This window comes from Myiozetetes cayanensis, unplaced genomic scaffold (assembly GCF_022539395.1).
Source record: "Myiozetetes cayanensis isolate MyiCay16 unplaced genomic scaffold, myiCay2020 scf1, whole genome shotgun sequence".
Lineage (NCBI taxonomy): Eukaryota > Metazoa > Chordata > Aves > Passeriformes > Tyrannidae > Myiozetetes > Myiozetetes cayanensis.
In genome coordinates this window covers 111163131-111188938 of record NW_026086604.1, presented here as the reverse complement: position 1 = coordinate 111188938, position 25808 = coordinate 111163131, and the positions used below count along the sequence as shown (strand labels likewise).

The 25808-nt window shown below is 36.0% G+C and overlaps 1 protein-coding gene across 1 annotated transcript in view; it reads left to right on the top strand.

Moving 5' to 3' along the window:
* Positions 1 to 25808, top strand: part of RBMS3 (RNA binding motif single stranded interacting protein 3) — a 766388-nt gene continuing 740580 nt past the window's right edge. Inside the window, exon 1 of the mRNA XM_050319193.1 lies at positions 1 to 39. Coding sequence (XP_050175150.1) covers positions 16 to 39 — 24 coding nt within the window. The 5' untranslated portion in view covers positions 1 to 15. The remainder of the gene's footprint in view (positions 40 to 25808) is intronic.

Genomic DNA, 25808 nt, shown 5'->3' with positions numbered 1-25808 from the left:
GCTTTCCGTGAGGTGATGGGCGCTGCAGAAATACCGCAGGTACCGCGCCCGCTCCGGTTCGCTCTGATAGCAGCAGCACTGAAAGCGGGGCAGCCCCGGCCGGGCAGGCAGAAAGGGGCCAGCTCTGACTGTCAGCCGCTCCCCGGGGCCGCCCCGGGCGCCCTCCCTGCTCTGAGGGCTCGTCGCTAAAACCTCCTTTCATTCCGCTCATCCAGAACCGTAAGACGTTCAGGGAAGGAAGGAGTGGTTGAAGATAGGAGCTTAGTTGTTGGGTTTTTTTGTTTGTTTTGTTTTGTTTATTTGTTTGTTTTACTAGCCGTAATAGCAAGCTCCTCGGAAGATCTGAAGAATATTTTTTAATCACTATAGATCCATGTATCTTCCGCGGTTGAGACGCTGTTGCTTTGGAACCCACATTGGTTGAAATGGTGAATCCTTGCAAAGAACAGATGCTTTGGCAGAAGAAAAATTAAGTCCTATTAGGAAGAAGGTACTTTAAAGAGGCTAAAAAAATATAAAATACTTAAGTTTGAGCTTTGATCACCATCTATAGGTTGGTATTTCGAGTGTTTTTTGGCTGGCAAAATTGGGGCAAACCTTCCACTTCATTCAGCTGAGCTAAATTTCTTTTGCTGTCCCCTTAATGCCTATAGATTTTGAAATGCTAAATTGTTTTGTGCGTTAAAAATGAACATTTCTTGTTTGTGCTTAGACAAATACTATTTGTAGATATTTCTGCTTTGTCCCTTCTCTACTTTGAAATTTAAAACAAAAAGTTAGGCCCTAATTGCTTTTGGGAAACTTGGCTAACTTTTCATTCTGTAGCTAAAATATGTCTATTGGGTTTGTTCTGTGTATCAAAAGAAAGAACTGTTTGTTTGAATCTTTGTACAGTTTTACAAATGTCTGGACAAATTCTCAGATGTTGTATTCCGACTTTTGTGTCATGTTGCCAGGAGGTAAATATGTGTGTGAATGAGAAGAGAAAGGAAACGGAAAGAGGTCTGTCCAGAACTAATTCGGTGGTAAACACTGCGCTTTAGAGTGGTCACTCATTTTTATAAAGGAAACACTGTTCTGAAAAACCATGTAGTCAATAAAATACATTAACTTTGAAGCACTACAACATTGCCATTCCAAATATGACAATTTATTGCCATAAACTTTTATTACAGTTTTTAGAGAAATACAAGGTTGAAATGTTTAGTATTTGTGGTTCTCTGAAAACATTAAATTATCTGGATTCAAAAACTACTGTGTCCTGAGCCATAAGCACTGCCTTCACTTGTGGAATGCTCTGAACTAGCTGGTGCCTAACGTTTTGTTACTCTCTAGCAGTATATAATCAAAGTATATGAGACAGAGAGATCTGTTGACTGTCTGGGCAATGTGTTCTGGTATCATTTCAGCTGAGCAAAGAGAATTGGTCCTGAGCACGCTTAACTCATTCCTGTTAGTTGCAAGAAGTTTGAACTTCCATATGCTAATATGATAAAAGCAGTTAAAATTCCATTACCCTTTTCTGACTAAGCTTTTAAATTTTACCTTGGTGTTAATGCCAAACTATTCATCTTTCACTTATGAGTATTTGGATTGGAAATTTAGCTACTTTTGTAGCTAGAGGTCTTCAGTATTTGCTCAAATACAGACTTTCCCACAGTTTGTCTCTTTATTGATTTCTTGTACAAATCTTGGTGAAATACATTAAGAAAGCAAAGGGAAAAGGAAAGAATTTGTGGGATTTATTTTGTTATTTTGTTTGTTTGTTTTTCTCTCTTTTTTTCTGGTAGGGGAGGAAGAGTTGTTTTCTGGGGAATAGGCTATAGGAAGAAAATGTTTGTAGTCCTTATTCACAGAAGTTAAATTACTGCGATAAATAGCTGATTTGATACTATAAGAAGAATGAGAGAGTCATTTTCTGCTGAGATAGTCACATAAATTAGATACGGGCTTAATAAGCCTCCATTTCAGTGAAACACACTGTAAAGTCTTTGTATTCTCGAGTCTTCCCTAACCAATGGAGCTCCATTTTTTTCAACAGATTCAATATTTTAAATATCTTTGCTGAGTCAAGAAAATGGTGACTTCTCATTAATTTCATTTTTGTCTTTTTTTTTCTTTTTCTTGCATGCATGTACCAAGGATGTCATATTCTGCAGTTAGCCCCCTTAAAACAGTCCTGGGTTCAAGTTCTGCCTAATGTGCTCCCTAATCACTGCACTGACCTGGTAATGTAGGCAAGGGTCTTTGCCGTCATACTTCATCTCATTTTCAAGCATCAAAGTGATTAATTTTTAAGATTCCTCCCTTTATGGAATATTCTGATTTAACAAGTTAAAATTAAAAAATAAGTTGGGGTATAGTCATGCCTTTGTCATAAAAGAAAACAGACCTGGTTTTGTAAACTAAAAAAATGAGTGAAAATAGGAGGTTATGTTATGATTTTGTTGTTGCAATGTCATGAATGTGCATACAGTTATTTATGCTTCTTAAATATCTGATATTCTTTTGGATGTAAGAACCATGGAGAAACGAATACCTCAAGGGATATATTGAAAAATTTATCTTACATAATCCTACTTTTTCTTGGCAACATTTGTCTTTCTTTTTTCTTCTACCTTCTTCATAAGGTGATAGAGAAGTAAGTAATGGAATAATCTGTTGCATATCTTCTGGCTGACTGTTTGCTGGTATCCTTGTTAAGTGTTAAGATAAAATGCTTTTGTTATAAGATGTTACTTTTAGATCATAAAAAGAATTAAAAATAGCTTTACTGATAAGTAAATATTCCTTGAAAAAATCTGTTGCATTGGTTGTTATAAATTTGTGGGGTTTTTTTAAATATTAGGATAAAACCAGTTTGACACTTTTTAATGAAGGATTAGCAAAAATTTGACTTTCCTATGGCTGAAAAAAGAAAATTTTATGTAGATAAAGTGTGAGTTTGTAGTGAAAATGCAAAATGTTTAAAACAAGAACTGTTTTCAAGTGATGATGCTATACAAGTTTATACAGCTCGGCCATGGTACTGCAATGTGTATACTCATCCATGATTTAATAAGTGCTTGATTTCTGACAAGTATCTTCCTGAGGAGACTGTATAAAAGTGGAAGTAATTATATCTGTCTGGAGCTTCCTCTAGGAAGTAGTTCTGGAAAGACTATGCAGATAGCCAAGATAAGATTACAGGTGTTATAATCCTACTCTTTTGGTCCTCTTCTATTTTGTTGGGACATGCACATACTTACTTTGTATTATGTGCAGAAATATTTTAGATGTGTTCTTTTTCTCAAGTGTACGAAAAATAAAAAAAATAATATTAAGTGCAAAAAATGCACTTAATATTATTTCAATCACTGTTGAATCTGTGTTCTGTTATTGGGGGGTAAGATAATTTATATCTAATTTTCAGCATCAGTGATTATTTTTTTTTTTAGACTGTTCTTATCTTTAGGACAGGAGGGCATGGTTTTAAGCTGTGCCAGAGGAGGTTTAGGTTGAATATTAGGAAGAAATTTTTTACAGAGAGAGTAATCTCCGTCCCTGGAGGTTTTTAAGATAAGACTGGATGTGGCACTGAGTGCCATGGTCTAGTAACCACGTGGTAGTGGATCAAGGGTTGGACTTCATGATCTCAGAGGTTTTTTCCAACCCAGTTGATTCTATGATTCATGTTGTCTCCGTTGATACCTATTTAACTTTACTTTCTAATATCAGTTTCCTTTGAGCAAAGATGACTTTTCTGATAATCTAAGACTGATTTTTAGATATACGGAAACAAGACAAAAATGCAAGCTGATCTTATCCTTGCAACAAACCAAAATCTGACCTTATCTCCTCACCACACCACCCCCCCTGCATTTTTCAAAGCTTCCTGTTCCTCAGGGCTTTCTAGTAGTTTTATTCTCTTGGAAACCAAACCATTATCTTGCCCACAAAGTAATAGGTTGACTTCTTGCAAACCTTTTCTTCGATGCTCTCTAGCAGACAACTGTTCTTCTGTCCATTTCTCTGGAGAACCTCACCCCAGCACTCCCGTCTTTCATGCAGTGCCTACAGTGTGGCTTTTCACAGTGCTGCAGACACTCCTTATGGCTCCCAAGCCTCTTTGCATTGATTCCAAACAGCTGCAGCACTTGAAGCAAAGGTTAGCTCTTGCTTGCCGGTCGTAACATTGACAGAATGCAATAGCCCTTTGCTTTGGAACAGGAAGGCTTTCTAATTCCTTTTGTGAATTTTGCTTTTGTAACCACGTTGAGAATGTGGAAAATACAAAACATGCATGTGGTGTGCTATTCCAGTGGAAGTTCTTTCCACTAAAATTTTACAACCGTTATTTATTTTAGGGCAGGATGATCCCCCAGCTGAGCAAAATTGCACAGTGCTGATGTCTGTGTCATAGTACTGTTGGATTTTAGTATCAACAGGTCCTTCAAATCCATGGTAAGGACTTGTGAATGTCTGTAAAGACAATCACAGTTGGAAATTTGATGAATGAAGGATCTTTGAAGCTTTATTTCTGTATTTTCTGTGCTTTTAAGTTATAATAAGCAAATCCATAAAGTAAAAAATGAACAGCTAGTGTGTCCTGTCACTGCAGGAATAGCAATGAAATGAAAAACTAAATTTGTTAAATGTATCAGATTGGACTTGCTCTCTGTTGGTACAGAGGTTTATCACAAAATTCAGATGAAGTCAATGTGGATTATAATTGTTCACCTGTGAGAGCTTTCAAAGTAAGATAAGGACTTTATTTCTTCCTCCAAATGCATTCCATGCAATAATTGATGGTAGCAGAGATACGGATACGTCTCCCAAACAGACTTCCTGTGAAAGCATATTTTCTTTCAGTTACTTTTTAGGGTGGTCTGCAAAACTTTGTTCCAATCCAGTGAAGAGACAATGCATGATGTGTGGCTTTGCTAAAGCTATCGTGCTGAACTCCTGGTCACTCTTTGTTCCAGAGCTTGGTTTGCACCAAAACATGTTAACAGTCATTCCAAACTCCTTTAAGGTTGGAAAAATATTTCATTGTACACAAATGACTGAAAGAATATTTTCAGATATTATTTACTGTATATATTTATGCTTAAAGGTAGTTGGAAACTGATTTTGTTTATTATATAGGTATTAACATATAGAAGAATAACGTGCTAATAATCTGAGAATTTTGAGATTTTTCAACTGTCAAAAGTTGAAAAGTTAAACCATGTTTCAGAAGTGGCTTAAAAGATTAATTTAATTTAAGAATTTAAGAAAAAATTAATTCCAAAGTAGATATAAAAATTAAAGTTACACACACAGTCTATTGGAAAGTATATGTGTCTACAGCAGTTATATGAAAAGCAAGTAGTGTAACCAAAGCTGTAGGTTAAACTTGGGGGAAAAAAAAAGGAACAGAAATACGACAGAAGTTCCTATGATCACGAAGGAGGAATGTGGAACTGTTACTTGTCAAATCTCACAGTACTAAAACTAGATGGCACTCAATAAGGTAGTAGGACGTGAATTTAAAACAGACAAGTAAGGCGCTGCTTTGTTCAGCAGGCATTGAACTTTTGGAATTTACTGGAGATTGTAGAGTCAGGTAGTACAAGTAGGTTCAAAAAGGAATTGTTGACATAAAATAATTGCTTAGTAAGAACAGAAGTAGCCAAATGTGTGCTTTCTAGCATTGCTAATCAAACATTTTTAGGTGCTGTGGGAGTGTGTTGGGAGAAACTGGCTGGATGTGCATATTCTCCCTACATTGTGTTTCCTTTTGCTACTCTGAAGTACGGTGCTAGGTGGATCTTTTGTTCAACTTAGGAGTTCTTACATATAAAACCTTCCATTTTCCTGCCCAAAATATTTTTCTACTGGCACTTTCTGGCGATCTCAGGAGCTTCCAATTGTTAGGAAATACGAAGTAATTTCTAAATTACTTGTAATTATTTTTGGGGGGTGTATTCATCTTTGCCTTTTACAGCCATCCAGAACAGCAGTATGTATTTTTTGCAGTGTATACTAATGGAAATGTCAGATATTTACCATAAAATAAAACTACCTCATGACTATTGTTTTGACTGCTCTTGAGTGCTTGCCAGAGATTAGACTGTGGGTATAATTTTCTTTTAATAGCTTCATGTTGGTAACCCTGCACTCTAGTTTACCAAGATTTGTGCCAGAACAAACCAAATGTGAAATCTCTGTCTTATTTTTTTTGGAATTCTGAATGTAAAATAGCTTATGGATATTTTAAGAGAGTATGTTCTGTGTGCTGTCATCAACTATAATCTTCTCTTCCTTGTGTTCAGTGTATCAGCGCTTGTTTCTCAGTGACATCGCTGTTTTTTCTGGAAGATGTCAGTACTTACATCCCACTTAGAGAAATACAAAACAGAGAGATAAAAAGTGCAATCTTTTTCTGCTTAATATTATCTGAACCACTTTTCAGATGACCTTAATTTTCAATAAATCAATAATGTGATGCAAGATATTTTTGCTATGTTGCCCATAGCCAGTGGGTTTATACTGATGGAAATAGCAGAACGCCAATATATTTACATAGGAGTCTGTAACTCTCAATATTGACTTATTTGAGCCAGAAACTGCTGAAATACTGTTATTTTTTGAGTATTCAGGCACAGCAGAGCTTTAATATCTGTGGATGTATGTCTGTGTATCCATGCATACTAATAAATAGGAATTTTGAATGTTGAAATGAAAAAGAAATTGCTTTTAAATAAATAAAAATAGTCCTGAGAGATGTAATATTTTATGCAGAAAGGAGTCTTGGTTCATTTTTAAAAAACATTCTGTAATATTACTTTTAACTTTTCTTATTTGTGTATAACTTTACTAACCTAAGTATGAATGTTCTTTTTTTACTGTTTGTATTTAGTTCCATTATAAGAGGAAAAATCTGAAAACATACACTGAGTTTGTGTAGCAAGGTTTTGGTACTATGTGGTGGTTTCAGGGGTGGCTATTGTGAGAAGCTGCCAGAAACTTTCCTGCTGTCCAAAAGAGCCAATGCCAGCCAGTTCCAAAACAGATCTGCCACTGCCCAAGGCAGATGAGCCCTCAGAAGGGGAAAAAAGGGATAACACTTTTAAGAAGGGGAAAAAATTGCTGTGAAAAGGCAGCCAGAGAGAGGAATGAGAATGTCTGAGAGAAGCAACCGCAGACACCCAGGTCAGTGAAGTAGGAGGGGGAGGAGGTTGCTCCAGAGACAGAGCAGAGATTCTCCTGCAGTCTGTGTAGGACTCCATGCCAGAGGAGGTGGATAGCCTGTGTTGGAGCTGTGACCCTGTGGAAGCCTGTGTTGGAGCAGGCTCCTGGTAGGACACATGGACCTGTGGAAAGCGACTTTGGAGCAGGTTTGCTGGCAGGACTTGTGACCCTGTGGGGGACCAGTCTGTGCCTGAAGGACTGCACATCATGGAAGGAACCAATGGAAGAACAGTTTGTGAAGAACTGCAGCCTGTGGGAAGGACTCACGTTGCAGAAGTTTTTGGAGGACTGTCTCTCGTGGGAGGGACCCCATTCTGGAGCAGGGAAAAAGTGTGAGGAGACCTCTCCCTAAGGAGGAAGGATTGGCAGAAACGGTGTGTGATGAACTGATTGCAAACTCCACTCCTGTCCTGATACATCTAGGGGAGAAGTAAGGAGGTAGAGAAAAACAGGAGTGAAGTTAAGCCTAGTAAGAAAAGAGGAGTGGGGGAAGGTGTTTTAAGATTTGGGTTTATTTCTCATTACTCTGATCTGACTGGTAATAAACTAATTTCCCTGAGTCAACTTTATTTTGCCATGATGGTAATTGCTGAGTGACCTGCCTGTCCTTATCTTGACCCACGAGCCTTTTGTCATGTTTTTCTGCCCCTGTCCAGTTGAGGAGGGGAGTGATAGAGCAGCTTGGTGGGCACCTGGCATCGAGCCAGGGTCAATCCACCACAAAAGGCCATCTGTCCTTTCATGTCTTTGATAAGTGTTTGATTGGTTTCTTCAGGAAAGATAGCATGTTGTCACTGATCTTTAGAGCCTCCAACAGATTATTAAATGTTCAGGTGTAGAGTGTAGACAGATAGGCCCTCAGGCAGAGCTGAAAATTTAAATGGTTTCCAGTTTGTCTTAGATTGGCTGAAGTAATTTTTTCAAGTGCTTGAAGAAAAGCTGAACCTTTGGCCTTTACTCTGAATCAGAATGTGCCAGGGGTCTGATACAACTTTTGCTTAATTCAACCAGCTCATTCATGTTTCTGTTAATACACCCATTTATGTTACTTTCAGACATTTCAGTTCTTTTTCTCAGTAAAGATGCATCCAATTTTTCTTAAAGGAATTACTGTGTTCTTGCCTTTGGGTGAAACATATCTCACAGTTAAGACTGTGAGGAATCTTGCAGAGCCACTCTGCAAGAGAAGCAAGATTGCACCTGAGATTAACAGTGTTGTTGACTTCTTTCATAGACTTTTTGCTAATAGCTGTCTGAGAAGGTGATTACCTATAGCACTGACTGGCAGCAAAATTAGCTCCAAATGGATACTATACATGAGGTTTGTGGAATATTCCTCCAAAAGTCCTCAGAACCATCTGCTAGTGAGAATTCCAAGATAACACGCTTCAGGACTTTATTTCAATTTTCACATCCATCTGTTCTGATCATTAGACACATCTGATCTCCCTGTAGGAGAGGCTGCCCCTGACCAAGAGGGGCAGGGTGAGAGGTACAGCTTTATGTAAGTGTTCCAGAACTCTGACCCCTCTCCTTCTGTCCTCCCCTAAAAAACAAGCAAGGGGTGTGTCTTGCAGTAGCAGGCACAAATAAGAGAGCTGTATTTTAATGAACATATAGGAGTATATGTATTTTCATTCCGGTAGCACTTTGGGATTGGTGTCTAGCTTCTCAAGTGCATCTGATGCCAGCTTTGCCAAGAGTATGTATAGCTCTACCAGCAGGTCTCAACTGCAAGTTTCGAGGTTTCGCAAGTGCTGGTTAGATTGTGGTATCACTCTAGGCTTGCTATTCGGGAGGTGCCTTGATCTACCTGTAGATAAAATATGACCTAATGGATAAGAAGTATTCACAGTTTCAACTCTCAAATACAAGTGGATGGAAACTTGATCATGAATGATTTTGTGTTGGGTTTATTTTTGTGAGTTTCTGTCAATTCTAATGTTAATCAGACAGATACACTGTGAATCACAGTATATCACAGTGGATTCTTCTATACAGATCTGACAGCAGGGGTACTGACATTTTCCCACCTCTCTTAGCAATATCTCCTTTCCATATGGCTAATTCAGAAAAACTTGATCCTTATCTTTACATCACGGCTTAGTTCCTACAACATTGAGTATAACTGACTTTGTATGTAAGTCCAGATGCTATCTGGAAATGTGTATGCTGTACAACATTATGCTTGGGAGAACATACTCATTTGTAGAAGAGCAATGTAATCCCCCTTCTGCATCTATCTGGTCACACTGTTTACTGTGTAGATATTTCTAGTTTCTCTGGGCCTCTTAGGCAGGTATCTCTGTCTTCCCTCTGAACTTACCCTATGCCTTGACAAGGAGTCTTACAGAAGGTCTTAGTACTTCAATCCTTTTCATAAAAATAATTCTATTACATGACCTCATCCTGTTGCTGACAATTACATTTTTCCTTTTGAACTGTTCAGAATGCTTTTTGTTTATGCTGCTGAAGACTGCATTTTTATTACTTAAAAAAAAAAAACCAAACCAAACCAAACAAAAAAAAAAAAAAAAAAAAGAAAGAAAGAAATGGGAGACTTTAATCCTTACTTTGCTATACTCCAAAGGAGTATATTTCATTCTCATCTAGGAAAAGCATACTTGCAAATTAATGCCAAGGGAGCATTGCATATGCTAATTTTATTTTATTAATGTTATATTCTTGCTAAGATTATAATTTGCTTAAAAATTGATTAATATAATTTGCAACGTTCCTGAGCTCTTGTCATATTTAAATTTTTTTAAGCTGCTAAACCAAATACTAATAGAGAAGAAAACCCCCTTGAACAAAGAATAGAAAAGTTGTGTAGGACTTTCTAAAGGAGTGAACTCTTTTGTGATTATTGCAAGTGAATAAAATAGGAGAAATTCAACAAAGCCAGATAACATAGTAGGTTCAGGAGAAAGCACATCACCAGAATAATCATCATGAGCTAAGCTCATATAGTATTGGCTGTCCCTAAAAGGCAAGCTTCTGCTTTCCCAAAGGAGCATTCACCACTTAAAATACGGACTATAGAGAGCAAGTGAGGCCGATTGCAAAAATCCAGCTGTTCTTCCACTTCCATGTGTCACTAAATTCCTTACGTTACAAATAAGTTTTTGGATAAAGAAATATGCCTTTCTTCTGACGTCTTTAGTCAGGAACATCTCACATATGAGTACTCAGTAGTTTTGTTTATGTACTTAATTTATTTTTTAGACTATAAAAATAAAGTTAATTAAATTAATTCCATTAATTTGTGTTTGCATCACTTATTTTAAATAAACTGCATTAACCTGTAAGGAAAGACAATTAAGCAGGTTTGGTTTTTTTTTTTTTTTTTGGCTAGAAATGTTGGAAATGCAGGGACTGAATTGGAGCTGAGAAATAGAAACAACTTATTTTGCTACAAAACTTTCTTGTTCTTCTGCCCTCAGTACAGAAGTGTATCAATATGCAACTGAAATAAAAATTTGTTTGTTAGTGTTTCTGCATGGAAGTAGATTTATCTAAAATACTCTAAGTACCATAAAATATTGTGGTTTTTTAAACAATTTCTGCTACTTTATTAATCTTTTATTCAAGAAATATTTTTTCTGATTTAATATTTCTGATGAATAGAGTGAATTTTTATATATATTAATTAGAAATTTCCAGTTGAATAGGAATCTCAGTGGACATGTTACCCAATATATTCATGCATTGAAATTCAACACTAACTATAGGATTATAATTTACCTTTAAAATGAAATATTCAAACACTTCACAAACCTAAAAGTAGATAAGTAAAACTACCCGTAAGAGTTGAAAGCTTGCACTGTAGCCATAAAAAATTCTACATACCTCTTTCTTGTAAGGATCTCAGAATGAAGTTATTGGTATTGCTTTTGTCATGCTGAGCTGAATTGCTCTTAAAAGCTGCACAGAGGAAAAACAAGGGTTAGGAAGAAGTTGCACTCCAGTAGGGTTTTCAAATAAACAGATACGTTTTGTCGCCCAGGCATGGGTCTTTAGGGTTTCATGGGTCCTTGTGCCTGCTGGAACCACATGGTATGTGGGTACTGTAACTCCAATTCTATTCACAGCTGAGGGAGTATTATTCAGGTGGTCTGTGATTTTTGGATTCAGATTAGGCTCAAAATTTAGTCTTCCTCAGTAAGATAAAAAATTAATTTTCTTACATTATTGAAGTAATATTGAATAGTGTTCATGAAAGCATGTCTGTTTCCATGGTAGAACTGAATCAACTAGTTTTTTCTTTCCAAGTTCTGGAACCTGACATTAAAACTTGATATCTAATAGGACCTCCTAATAAATTCACTTCTTACATTTTAGAAAAATAACCATATCTATATAGAGAGACTATAATTAATGTATACTCCTGATTTTATTCTGCTTGACCCCAATCACTGATCATGACTTCAGGGTCTTTGCTTCTAATATCGAAAGCAAAACTAAAGGTTCTGTAAAGCGCTGGTTTTAAGTGCCATTACATGGTCTGACCACTGGATGTCAGACACCATCTGTGAATGCGTCACTCAGCTCAACACATCGACTGCTTTCTCCAGAATCTATTTGTAAAGATCATCACAAAGCACCATCCCCTCCCAATACTGTAGCTGGAAAACGTTTCTTAATGGCAATAATTTCTGTCTTCAGCTGCCTTTATCATTTGCTTTCCATTTGCTAACTTGGTAGTCAAAATGCTTCTGTTCTGGGACAAGCATTCATTTGGACTTTCTTAACAGCTTTACTATTTTGCTTTTCTCCTGTAAGTAACACTTTTCCGTTTTGTTGTTGTTGCAGATTTGTGTTTTTGTGAGGACACCGTGAAATAGGAAGTAATAATAAAAACAAACAAACAAAACCACAAAGTCTGGAAATGTCTGGATCCGCTTTTGCTTGTGGCAAAACTCCAAAAACCCTGTTACCTTACTAATTTTCCTGCATAGTAAGTTGGTTTTTCAGGGGTCTTTCACTAGTCTTCAGGCCAGGAGTCTGTTTCTGGACACAGAATTCTATTTCTAAACCATTACTGTTGTAACAACATCTGATTCACCTCTTCCAGTGGTTCTTTTCTACTGTCAGTTTATTTTGTCACCTTGTTCTGTGGCTTGGGTTTTGGGGAGATTTTTTGTTTTGTTTTGCTTTGCTTGATTGTTTGTGTTTGGTTTGGTTCCTTTTGTTTCCTCTCTTGTATAATAATATTATGAACTTTTTATTTCCTTATTCTAAAAATCTTCACTTTTCCTATCTTCATAGTCTTCCTCCTAATAACTTAACATGTTATCTTTCTCAAAGAAGGGTTGAGGAAGTGGTGAAAGGAACATACATAAGACAGAATTAGAAGAATAGTTCTAGAAAGTCAGACTGTTCACCTTTCCTTCTCCAATCAGCCATTACAGAATGTCCAGCAAAGGGTATATGAAGAAGGTGCCAACATATAGCTGTAGCTCTCTAGGGTGCTCTCCCAGACTCCAGCAATTTGTAGCTCTAGGCCCTTTCTTTACAAGCAGAGGTCTCAGTGGTTTGCTATTTTCTTTTCAAAAAATTGTTCAGTTGCTTTTGGACCCATATAAACTTCCATGTGATGTGGCAAGGAGTTCTTCAGTGTAACTACATATTTTGTGAAGTATTTTTTTCTTGTTATCTTAGAGCCTTTAGTACATAAAAGTTGTTCTCATGCCGAAAAAAGACAGGGGAAATCATTCCCTATTTGTTTCATCTAATGCCAGTCACGTTGTAGTAGATCTCCATTTTACCATTTTGCCAGCCATCACTTTTATAAGGTAAAGAATTTTACCACACGTTGTGGTACTTGAAAGATATTCTATACCTTGATTCCTTGTTACCTCCCTCTTTTTTGTTCTATCTTGTTCTTATGGAACAAAAATGTATGCAGCCTGTAAGATTTGGGAGCTTTGTGGAGTCACACAGTACCCTTTTCCTCTGTTCCATCTTAGTAATTCCTAATACTTTTTGATTGCTACTGAACATGAAGACAATGTTTCACAGAACTGTCATAACTTCAAGGTTATCTAAGTGTCAATTTTCAATTCAGAGCTTGTCATATTTGTAAAGTTAAGAATTCTTTCACATATTCCTCACTTTTGTGTTTTTAATGTATGCTCTATTTCATCTGCCATTTTATTGCCCAGTCAGGACTAGAAAGTTGTGTGAGTTTCTTGTTATTTTTTTGGTTGGTTGGTTGGTTGGTTGGTTGGTTGGTTGGTTTTTAAATTCCTTACCCCTGTGCCTTTCATCTTTCTGGAAGAAGTTAGTATCAACATCGGAGCATACTTAGAGATTCCTCACGGTGTTTACTCACTTTTTCAGATAATTTATGAACATGTTGTATATGTAGCAAGTTGAGAACATGGCAAGTAGAGATGATTTGGGGATTCTGTGAGTAAAATGCCATTACTAAGAAAACAGATCAAATATCCTGTTACCCATTTTTCTTTTATTTTTCCATTGGCTTACACATTTGAGGATCCATATACCAATGGCCTTCTTCCTTGTCTTAAGAGCCTCTAGTAAGGAAGTAAGTACCTTTCAGAAATTCAAGGTTGTCTTAACCTGATTTCTTTGTTGAGATAGTTGCAGACTTCTTCAGGAAGTTTGAGTGGAAGTAATAATCCTTACATATATATTCGTTCTCTACGATAAGATGTGATTCAGTATTCCCAGCAGCTGAAGGACCTTTGAAGAATTGTGGTTTTTCAAAGCAGTGAGTCAGCAGCACCGCATAGATCCATTTTCTCTACTTTGGAACCAGCATTCCAGGACTGTATCCTAAAACTCACCTAGTACAACCTTTACACTATAATTGTTTCCTTAGTCATGGCATTATCTATCCAAGTTATACAACTTCAGTGTTAAGAAAAAGCCATGAAATAAGAAGATTATTCTTTAGTGTAAGTGATTTTGGAAGGAAAAATGGCAGTAGTACTCCTATGATGTTATACTGTCTGCTGCCAACCTCTGGTTTTAAAACTTCAGCCTTCTGCACAGTGGACAATTGTCAATCAGAAAATAATTTGAGTAAAAAAGGAAATATTCTGTATTGTAGATAGATAGGTGGGGTTTTTTTGTTTGTTTTGTTTTCTGTGTAGTTTTTTATGGTTGGTTGGTTGATTTTTTTTTTTTTGGAGCCTTCTTTGATCTCTGTGCTCTTGAGATTTTTTCCCAAGATATTTTTTTGGTGAATAGTTCATCTATTGGATTCCTGAAGGCACATTTAGCATCAACCTTAAATATTATGCTTTGCCTTTTGTTTAGTACTTTGTCCTGTGTTTGACTAGAGAACAATTTATATCTCCTTTTCAGACTGTTACCATAAAATATAGTGAGGTCTTTGAAGGAACCTGGTTTCCTTGTTAATAATGGTGTTTCTCTGATCACCATATACATAAAACTTTCTGCCACTGCATCTTCTGCATCAAAGTTGAAGAGATTATACTCAGTTTGTGACCAGTCTACTCTGAGATGTTCCTAAGTCATTGTTTATGACTGTTTTCAAAAATGCCACCATAGGAAGAATTCCCATCCTTTCTTTTCTTTGCTCTAACATTTCTTCAGTGATCAAACAAAAAAAGAATAAAATTAAACTGACAAAAACTGAATTTCTATCTGATTATGCCAGTTTACAATATACTTATATTTGGAAGCAGTATTTAACACAAGCACCAGCTTCAAATGCTCATTTCAGCGACCCCGAGATTTGTTAAGGATTTTGTAAGCTTATCATCAGAGACTGCTAATTCCACAGGCAAGAATACACAGAGGTAACTCTTAATGGTAAATTTTCTTCAACAAGATATGCTCAATAATTTTATCCTCCCACTGACTGAGTCTCTCTGGTTTCAAAACTCTCTTGAGGAGCAGATTTATTTCTCATAATTCATTGGCAGGCTGCAGTTCATTAAAAGCTACACCCTAAAGAGTGGTATGGAGCAGGAGACTTTGCTTTTTTTCAGGAACCTGAGGGAAAAGGTCTGAGACAACAGCAAACCATGAGAGCTTAGTCTGATAATGCTACTCTCAGAGGGCCTTAATGGAAGCTGCATTAGTGTCTGACAACTGTGGATCTGGTTCAGTGAGATTGAACTTGGCTCCGGTCAAGGTGAATGTCATGTTTAATAGGAACTGTCAAGTTACAGTGCCATCCAAAAAATTCAAAGTACAAGGGTTCATATTTTTGTAGTAGTCTTTTCACTTCATATGAGCTTTGTCTCCTCAGATGTGAGTCCTGGTACATGAGTTTGGTAAAATCCAGGAGTCTTGTGAGTGTGTTGAAGATTATCTCTCTTTTCAGATGTGAAAATTTGCTTAAGTTTAGAAGCCAAAATCTTACAGGCATTCACTTTCTTTTCCTGTCAAAAAGTAGAAAGCCTGGTCCCAAAAAAGATCTGATCCTTTATGGATGATTTTTCAATCAAGTTACTAAGTTTCAGTTCAGTGCGCTTTTATCAATAGAATTTCAGATAGGCTTCTTTAAAGCTGTGAAACCAGAAATCTCAGAAGGACATGAGATTTGAACAGAAGCCGTAAAGTAGATTTTAAATTTATACGTCTTTTATTTTTGTATGTCAGTTACAAGTATAGATTTTATGTTGTTTTTATTAATGTAACGTATTATATCGAACACTTTATTCTTCAATTTAACCACGATGGTACTGGGGCTTGTATCAAATTCAGAGATAATTACTAAAAAGGTTAATTTTAAGTTATATTCTCTTTTTACACTTAATTTTTTTTCAGATTCAGAATCACTAGTTTTCATAAGTAAAACCTTATTAATTTATAAACCATAGGAAAAAATTCTGTATTTTAGCTTAGGTAATGTCATAGCATGCAAGTCACCCTATCTACTGAAACTTGATCATTAGTCAGAAGTCTAGTGATTCCAATCTGAATGATTACATTATGCGAGTTGAACAGTGTTTTTAGTGGAAGAGAGAGATCTACACTGGATTTCCTACAATGCCCAGAGAGTATTCATGTTTCAGTAACTATATAGAAAATTACAGCAGTGTTCAACTCAATTTTTTTTAATGCTGTTTTCAAGTAACAGCTTCTAAACATGCTCAATATTTGCGAAAGTATCATTTCTTGATTCATATATTGTCAACTTCCAAACAATATCTAACAACTTTCATCTGTAGGTAGGTACTATAAATAGGCAGCTAGGCTCAGTGATTGCTGCTAGACCTGAATCAAGGCTGCAAAAAAGTTAAGGTGAGCCAAAGCTGGAATAGAAATTTGGAGTAGCACAAAGAATATTTAAAAGGAAAAAAAAAGAAAAAAGCAATACACTTTTGACAGTGAGGTAACTTTGTTGAGAAACTGATACTACTGGAAAATTCTTTTACTTGAAGTAGGGCCTGCAGGATAATGATAGAAACATTTTCTTTTTTAGCAGTAGCTGTAAGGAAACAATAGAAAGGATTTAAATTTTATATGAATATAATAATTTGGTTAACATCATCTTGACCAGCGGTCTCCAACGTGCAGAGCACACAAGCCAGGAGGTATACAAGATGATCCACTGGCACGTGGGGAAAACAATATTGGCACTTGTAGTTATTTTCTATTAAAAAAAAGTTGTACTAATATACCAATATATATAATGCTAATAGTAGAAATAATATTAATAGTGTACTAATATATATTAGCTGGACTAACATAGAAACTGATGCTCGTGCCCTCATTCAGTCAAGTATGTCAGGTGGTCACAGCCAGTATGATATACGAGGCATCCTGGGGGAGGATTGGGTTTTCCACAATGCAGAGGGATTGACAGTGGTACCCTCACTTGTTTTCAGTCTGTAGTGTCATTTACATGTGCCTGCTTAAGTGGATTTACAGATTGCATTATCTGCTTTTGATTACATTAACCCTCACAAAATGGACAAGTGGCTTGAAAAGATTCCTGCAAAGAAACCGTGATTAAAGATAGGAACAAGAAGGATTGATGCAAGGAACCAGAAAATGGTATAGTGTGAGTTCTTTGTCAGCCTTGTGATATCAAAACCAATAGTGACGTGATTGGATCTGACAATAAGTTGATTGAAAACATTAAAAATTACCAAGACTGAAATATCCTGTGAGGAAATGCTGAGAGAATTGGGTTTGTTCAGCTTGGAAAAAGAGAAGGCTTCAGAGTGACCCAGTTGCAGCCTTCCATTACCTGAAGGGAGCCTATAAGAAAGATGGAGAAAGATTATCTTTTTAAAAGATAATGTAGTAACAGGACAAAGGCATATGGCTTCAAACTGAAAGAGAATAGGTTTAGATTAGATATTAGGAAAAAATTCTTCACCATGAGGATGATGAGACACTGGAACAGTTTGCCCAGAGATGTTGTGGATGCCCCACCCCTGAAAGTGTTTAAGGCCAGGTTGGATGGAGCTCTGACCTCCATCCAATGGTCTAGTGAAAGATGTCCCTGCCCAGAGCAAGAGGTCAGAACTATGATGATCTTTAAGCTCCATTCCAACCCAAGTCACTCCATGAATCCATGATCCTATAATTCTATGATTTGACATCCATTGTTATTAAGTTCACTACAAGTGTGTATTGTGTCTTGACATATTAGCTAATGGTAGTATGAAGCCATTATGATTAGCAAGATAGTTAGAAACTAAGCATGCAGAACATGAAGACAAACCTTCACAATTTTTTTTTTCAGTGATATTTTAAGTCATGCTGTTCAATCCAGTACTTTGCAAAACTTAATGATAAAAATCCAGAAGTTTCATAGATAATAGTAAAAGATCACATGTCATTGAGGAAACTGTTATTCCTGGCATGGTAAAAATCACTGAAATAACGCAGGCAAAACAAGATGGCAACAAACTAAAATGTGTTTCTTGGTCAGTAAATACTATTGGAAGATGCATGGCAGACACTGCTGGAGATCTGAAGAAACAAGTCCTACAACAAATACTGCTTTAAACATACTGAAGAAGATCTATTCTCATCAGGAAATGCCTTTTTTACTAAAACCAACATTTTATGAAAAAACTGTAACCACTGATGGAGCATCTGCTTTGACTGGAGGGAAAAAGGCATTCCAGACTCAGGTTACAGAGAGAGCACCACATGTGAAACTCCTTCACTGCATCACAGGTGTGCTACTGCAGCAAGGTAGTTGGAACCAGGAGTGTACAAAGTCCTACAGGATAACACTGGTGTGATAACTTTATAAAAACAAGGTCTTCCAACATCAGTATCATTACTGGAGTTTGTAATGAAATGGGGATGGGCCATGAAATTCCCTGGCACAACGCAGAGGTTCTCTGGATATCCTGTGGTGAAGTGCTTAAAAGAGTTTTCAAACTTGACACATTTTTCTGTCACAAAAAGACAAGTATTCCAAATTTGCTGACTTTTTGGTGATGACAAGTGGCTGTGAGTAGTTCGCTACGTAGAAGGGATTTCCTAATCACACTTAATGTGTCCCTTCAAGGTGAAGGTGACATTTTAAAAATGAATGAGACGCACAAAAGTCTTTTTTATTTTATGTTAGTTATTAACTGTTTATTATTCATTAAAAATAATAACAACAGGGACCACTGATCTACACATCTAAAAAGGAAGTGATTTGAAAACCATACTAAAATTTTATTATACTGTTTTTTAGTGTGACATAATATATCAATTACAACATCTCTGCTAATATTTCAACAGGTATAGGGTACATTTATCTCATGAATAACCAGTATAACTTAATTTATTTTGTTTGTCAGGTGTATTTGGCTTCTGCTTTTATTGGTTTTGAAATGTTTTTTGGCAGTACTAGAAGATCAAGCAGGTGGTAATGATGCAGTATTGCTCAAGTGAGGAGTAACATCTCTTATAAAATTTGTCATAAAATATAAAATTCTAATGTTCTGATTAAAAGTGATGATAAACATGGCATTAGGTTGATAGCTTTTACTTGTCTTATCCACAGTTTTTTCTGTCAACCACTTTTAGACTTTGAGTTCTTAAAGTACTTTGGAAAAAAACCTGGAAAAAATCTCCACAACAAATCTGATATTGTATTCTTTAGGTCTGAACAGAATTTGACTTTTTTTTTTTTTTTTTTCCCCAAGCATATCTAGGAGATGGTAATAACGGGTTTTAAGATATGATAAAAACAATTGCATTTGTAAATAGTGTCTGAGTTTTGAATTTCTTTCATATTGCTATTTTTTTGAGCTTTTTTTTTTTCCAGATTTTTCCCATGCTTTTTTGTGTGTATTATTCTGTATTTTAAAAGTAGATATTTCAAGTGTACTAGTGTAGAATTGTGAGGCATAAAGAGGGCATCCTTTGAGGGGGAAGAAAGCAGTATTGGGTCTAAAATCTGAAAACTTGGTAGACATTTTTGATGTGTTAGACATAGTTCAGGCTTATGTGGTCACATATGAATGTTATTTAACAAGTGGCACATAAAATACTTTGTTTGTGTGGTTATGCCCAATGGTTTAATTCAGCTAACCCTTAAAATATATATCTCAATTTAATTAATTCTTTTTGAATTTCTTTAAAATGGTAACAAAACATGTTTCTACTATCTAATAATCACTTCCTGTCAAATTTTTAGAAAAGAAATTCCCAGAGTCAGTCTTTCATTGCAAAGAATGTGGAAGCAAACAAGCAAAGCAATGCACATCCATTGCTCCCAGGACAGACCTCCAAAGGAGCTGCCACAATATAACTTGTTGGTATGAAAAGTAAGAGTTACCATGTATGGTTAAATATAATCCATTTGCTGCACTTTGGGAAGTTTCAAGACTCCATAGCCCATCAAGTTTCTCATGCAAAATAGTGAGCTCTAACCATGTTCAAAACTGGCATCAGAGATTTTGGAGGCTGCCTCTTTTTTCCCCCCTCTCTATTGTTAAACTAAACAGATTGCCTACATTTTGACCCTTTTTTGGTGATTTTAAAAAAAGTTTAATTTTAGCTGCATATATTTATTTTTGCATACTTTGCCTTTTTGGAGCCAAATAACAGCTTTAGATGCATAAACAGGTGCGTCAAATTTCAAAAAACCTCAAAAGACTTTAACAGAGTTCCAGACTCTGTTAAAAATCAGATTATACGTATCATAATGAGTCCCAGGGCATACAAAGCACATCTTAAACTCTAATACTACATATAGGAGATAATTCCTTGAAAAAGGCTGTTGCAGTACTTTTGGAATTTTAGAGAAATTATACTCTGTCTGAAGTTTCTTTAGCTTTACTAGTAAATACTACTACTAGTACCATTTCCAGATGTCACAGTTTGTACAAATGATTGTATTTTTTTGTGTATTAATTTGCCAATCTTTTACTTGCTGGAGATTAACTTTCTTTAAAAAATGTACTACACTGCAACACAATAGAATGTACATCTATCATAAAAAATATGGAACTGTTGTTAAATATGGGATTGAAATGAACTTCTAAAGTGCAAGAAGACAGCCAGTTGTTCTACTGTAAGAACTGACTATGCTTTTGTCCCTTTAAATGGAACTACAACTGTACTTTTGTGACTGCTAAAAGCTTTCTGATTTCCAGCCTGAGGTGATTTCTGATAGATTTATAACCATTTTCTCCAAGATTGTGTTGTCCTTATGTTTAAACATCTATGTTCCCTCTTGGTGTTTCCTTTCAACCTGTATTTATTAGCAAACAATGATCTTCACTTGCACCATAAATTGGCATTGTTAGTCTTTGCTCAGCTGCAGGCCTTATTTTCTCTATACCAGCATAGACTTACATATTAGAAAAGAAACCCCATCAGGAAACTGATGACTAAAAGCTTTTTTATTGACTAATTAGTCTCTTGACCCACTTCACTGCATAGCTACACGAGCATTTGGGCTATTGGAAAGATGCAGGTGATGCAGAGGCAGAAACAAACTATGGTGGAGTTGGAGGTAATAAAAAGGCAGTGTGCTATCATTTTCTTTAACTTGGTTCTTATAAAACAGGGAATTTTCCATTCTCTCCTCATCCTAGTAACATTTCTCCACACATTTTCCAGTTTGAATCCATTTTTCTTTAACATAATTTGCCAGAATCCTGCATTACTCTTTACTCAGGGGCTCATTAGTGCAATGTAAAATAGCATAAAGGTTTCTCTTACTCTACTGAAATGATCTTTTCTGATTTAAGGTCATGTTTGCCTTGTAGGGTTGCATCACATTGGTGGCTCAGTTGTCCTGAGATTGACTAATATGTTATGATCTTCATTTCCCTAATAGGTTTTCAGTGTATTAGTTTCTGAGGAACTGTCACAGAACTAGATTTAGGCATACATAGTTGTGTATGATGACAGACTGATATGTCTGCAGAATCATCATAGTACAGAATTGCTCCCATATTTCATTCTCTCTTAGCAGCTCAGGGTGCCAAGATCACACCAACACTAATTTCGTGTGGCTGCTGCTAAGCTGGCTGTGTGCTCAGCCCCTTCTGCTCACACCTCTTCCCCAACACTCTCAACCTGGCTGCTAGAGGGGATAACAAAACAGAAAAGAGTAGAAGATGGATTTAAGAGCTTAAGGCTAGTCCCTGCTTCTAACAGGGCTGGATATTTTAGGTCTCATAGACACATATTACTGAAGCTGGGAAGTTTCAATCAGTGGAGACTTTTGTACCCTCCTCTTCATTTCCTCAGATTAGAGACAAGATAGTGTTCTAGGAGCATTTGACCATTGACAGAGGTGAGCACGGAGCAAACTGTGGGACCTTGGCTATCTGATGCTGGAACTGGAAGTTCCTTTCACCTGCGATGTGTACATTTTATCTCACTGCCCCTGTCAGTAGCTTTCTCTTGTCCTTCTCAGACAGGGTACACGGACCCAGCCCTGCGTCAGAGAGGGGGTCATGCAGAAGGCAGTGGGACGATGGTTGTCTGTCGGTGGTGGTAGGGATGTTACTTAGCTTAGCAGCACACTAACTTCTCAGAGAAGGTGTTCCTGTCCTGGTTCCTCTGTCATCACTGCGAAATATAGTTTTGAAGCCTGTTCATGCTGAGAAAATAAGTAATTTTATCCTCTCCTTGAGGGCATCAAAATCCAATTTGGTATACACTGCTAAGAAGCCTTGAGCGCTGAGCCTGTGTCCCAACCTCATACTTTGTATTATTAAATGTCATGACACTTCTATTACTCCAGTTCTCAAGTCACCCAGTTCTTCCTTTATCATAGTTCAGTTCTTCCTATTGACACGTGGTTAGGAGGCATTGATATTACTCCTACTTTTTATGCCAGGCAGTTTTAAAAATATCTAATAAGATTGTTCTCAAAGACAAATTTTGAGGAACTCCACTACTAACTTCACTCTAGGGCAGAGGTCTAGCAGACAGGAGTTGGCATCTTCTCCTTAGCCAGTTCCTTGCTTCTTACAATTGTAGCTTTAATCCTTATTTTATGTAAAATTTCTTTGTAGCATATTCTGCTTTTTATTTGTCCATAAAATTTGCTTGTTTATTAAACACATCCAGTCATTCTAGCGGGATTACATTGGTAGTCATGTCACTTTATCTCATTCTCTATTTACCCTCATATATTTAATGGTTTATTTTCTTTAGATCTTGTTTTAGATTTTTTTGTACTCTGAGATCAGAGTAATGTGTTCAGGTGTGTAGATCACTTTTTTTTCTGGTACTGTTTGCTGACATAAAAAAGGTATAGCAATAGAGAAGTAGGACAACATTAGCTAATGGCGTAAGTTAGACTATTCCTGTAATATTATTTTCAGTTATGCTTGTTATATTTCAAAAAGGAAAAATTATAGAGAAAAAGTGTTCAGAAATAGCTATAGGAATGTTTGTGGGCTTCTTGTAATATGAGTTATGATGATAGGCTCAGAAAGCTCAATCTGTTCAATATGTTTGAGTGAGGATTCAGATGTAATTTGATCAGAGTCCACAAATAGGTGCATGAAAATGAGATTTCTGGTATTTAATGGCCTTAAACAGTAAAGAACATAATAAGGTCCAGAAGCTTGAAACTGAATGTAGACAAATCCAGACTAATAAATAAGGTGCATATCTTTTAACTAACCTTTATAATGCATGATTTAGGTTGTCATTACTTGGAATCTTTACAAAGACATTTAGTTCTTATTTAATAGCAGGAGATTCTTTGGCCTGCAGAGGAAGTGTGGTCATGATAACTTAGTTATAGACCCTTTTTGCCGTGCTATTTTTCTGCTTCTCTGCTAGAACTCTGAAACGTTAAACAAGTCCCTCCAAAATACAAAAGAATGGAAATAATATTAACCTCTATTCTCAGTTTGCCACGTATGATACACTTATCTTCATTTTCAATACTTAGGAGGAAAAGACCTTACAGAATGATATCTACTTGCTCTCCTGCCTTGATAATCTGCAAATGATGGCATTTTGTAGTCATAAGGTGTTGGAAATGCTATCTTATTTTTATAATGCAACAAAGCTTGTTATTTAGTCAAGATTATTTGAGCTTAAATTAATTCCTAGTCAATCTGTTTTCAAATGAGCCTTGCTTTCTTTGTGCTATGAAAACTATGAATAAAAAGAACCCCATATGTAGAATACTGGTAGCCACTTAAAAAGGTAAAATGTTGCACTTCTGTTTTATGTGGGAAATCAATTGTAGACAGGGAAGTATTGGGGTTTTTTGGAGTGAAGTCTTATGGAAACAGACAATAATTCACTAAGAAAGATGGGCAGACATAGAAAACAGCAGTGGTGTTGATTTTATCAGTTTTACAAAGTGTAGGAGTAGATGGTTCAATGCTTGAAGTGACACTGGCATGAGGATCTCTGGATTCATTTAATAAAAAAATGTACAAGTTCTGTGCCTTATACCCACCATTCAGTGTGAAAGAAAGGAAAATTATTTAGCCTTGTGTATCTGTTCAGACTTCATTAATTAGTAGATAATTAAGGAAGAGGTTTTTATTAAACTAATAGAGGGAATAGGAGATAAAACCAAGTCAGCTCAAAAATATTGCATCTTAAAATATTTTCTTCTATCACTTTCTTCTTTTTTTCCATGTTATTTCACTTCTCTGTGTGTTTGTCTGTTATTTGAACAATTTACAAGTTACCATCACCTGAGAAAAAAAGAAGCATGAATGGAGAAACGTAGAGGGTTGGGTTTTGTTATTTTTTTTTGGTTTAGAAACATTTAACTTTAAAAGCACAGAACTACTGATTATTGTGGCTATATTCCTTGACATTGTGCAGAAAGTAAAAGTCAGAAGATTGAATTAACTGTGACCTTTAAGAGAAATCTTAACCTGGACAATCAAAGTAAAAACGGATGAGCAGTCTTCGACAGATGGATTAATAGATTGTCGTCTAGTACACTTTTAATATTAAAGTTGTTTAATCAGTGCACTCTTTTGAGAAAAATGTATTGGTAGTGCCTCTAGAAGAAGGCTGAAACTGATGCAATATAACATACCTTGAGGATCTAAGAACAGGAAATCAACTGGGTTTTACAGAATTGGATAAAGAGAACACACTATTCCTAGGTATTCAACAACCATTATAATAATTTTTTGCTTGGCATCTGATTCAAGAACATAAAAATACTTTATAGAATCCTACCAGAAAAACCTGCCTTTTCTTTTTAAGTAGTGAAAGTCTAAGTGGGCACTATGGTACTTAATCTTTGCCTGGAACTTTGTAATTTATTTATCTGGAGTATTTTGGTCCAGAACACCTGCACACATTTATTTGAACAGAAATGGGGTCTAGGAAACACTTATTTTAGAAACACAATGAGGCTAAACATAATAGTATACCATTACATAATTTCATTCTGTAAGGGCAAAATTTGAAGCAAAAGTACAAAGTTCATCTGGATTTGTCTGTTAGAGCAGATGTCCAGGATGAATACAGAATTATTTTAGTCTTTAAACAGGAGATTTAAAAAGCTTTATGTTTTGAGTTGAAGTGGAAATAACTATAAAAAAGAAAATTATTTTAATGCTGAAGATATGAGCTTTTCTGTATAATGTACATTTATTTTGAAATTGTAGTACTGTTGCTGTTCCATTCAAAGCAGTTTTTATGTGTCATGTTAAATCATGCCAAATTGGTGTTTTTTGCAGTGATCCAGTAGAGGCTACAGGAATACTATCTATTCCATTTTTAAATATTGAACTTGCTAAGTAGTAGCATATTGCTTCAGCAGATTTTCAGTGCACCATTTTGCCCTATAGAAAATGGTTTATGGGAAAATCTACAGCAGCCAGGACTAAAGCATATTAATTTATCTGAAGTATATTTTCAGTAAAGATGTTTTTAAAATAATTGGCATATTGGTATTATATTTCTCAAACAATTTTTTGCTAAAAACCCCACACAATTTATTAGAACAAACCTCAATGCAAACATGGAATTTACTGCAACAGTGTCTGCTGTTCTTAATTAAACATGCTTATTCTTCGCACAGAATAATTTTATGAAAATTACATATTAAACAAGTACAGGACTTTACATACTACATGTGACTCCTTGTTCACTTGAACTTGCAAAAAGTTCAAATCTATTGTGAAGAAAGAACGTTAAAAAGACATAAAATTAGTATTACCTTAAAATTAGTT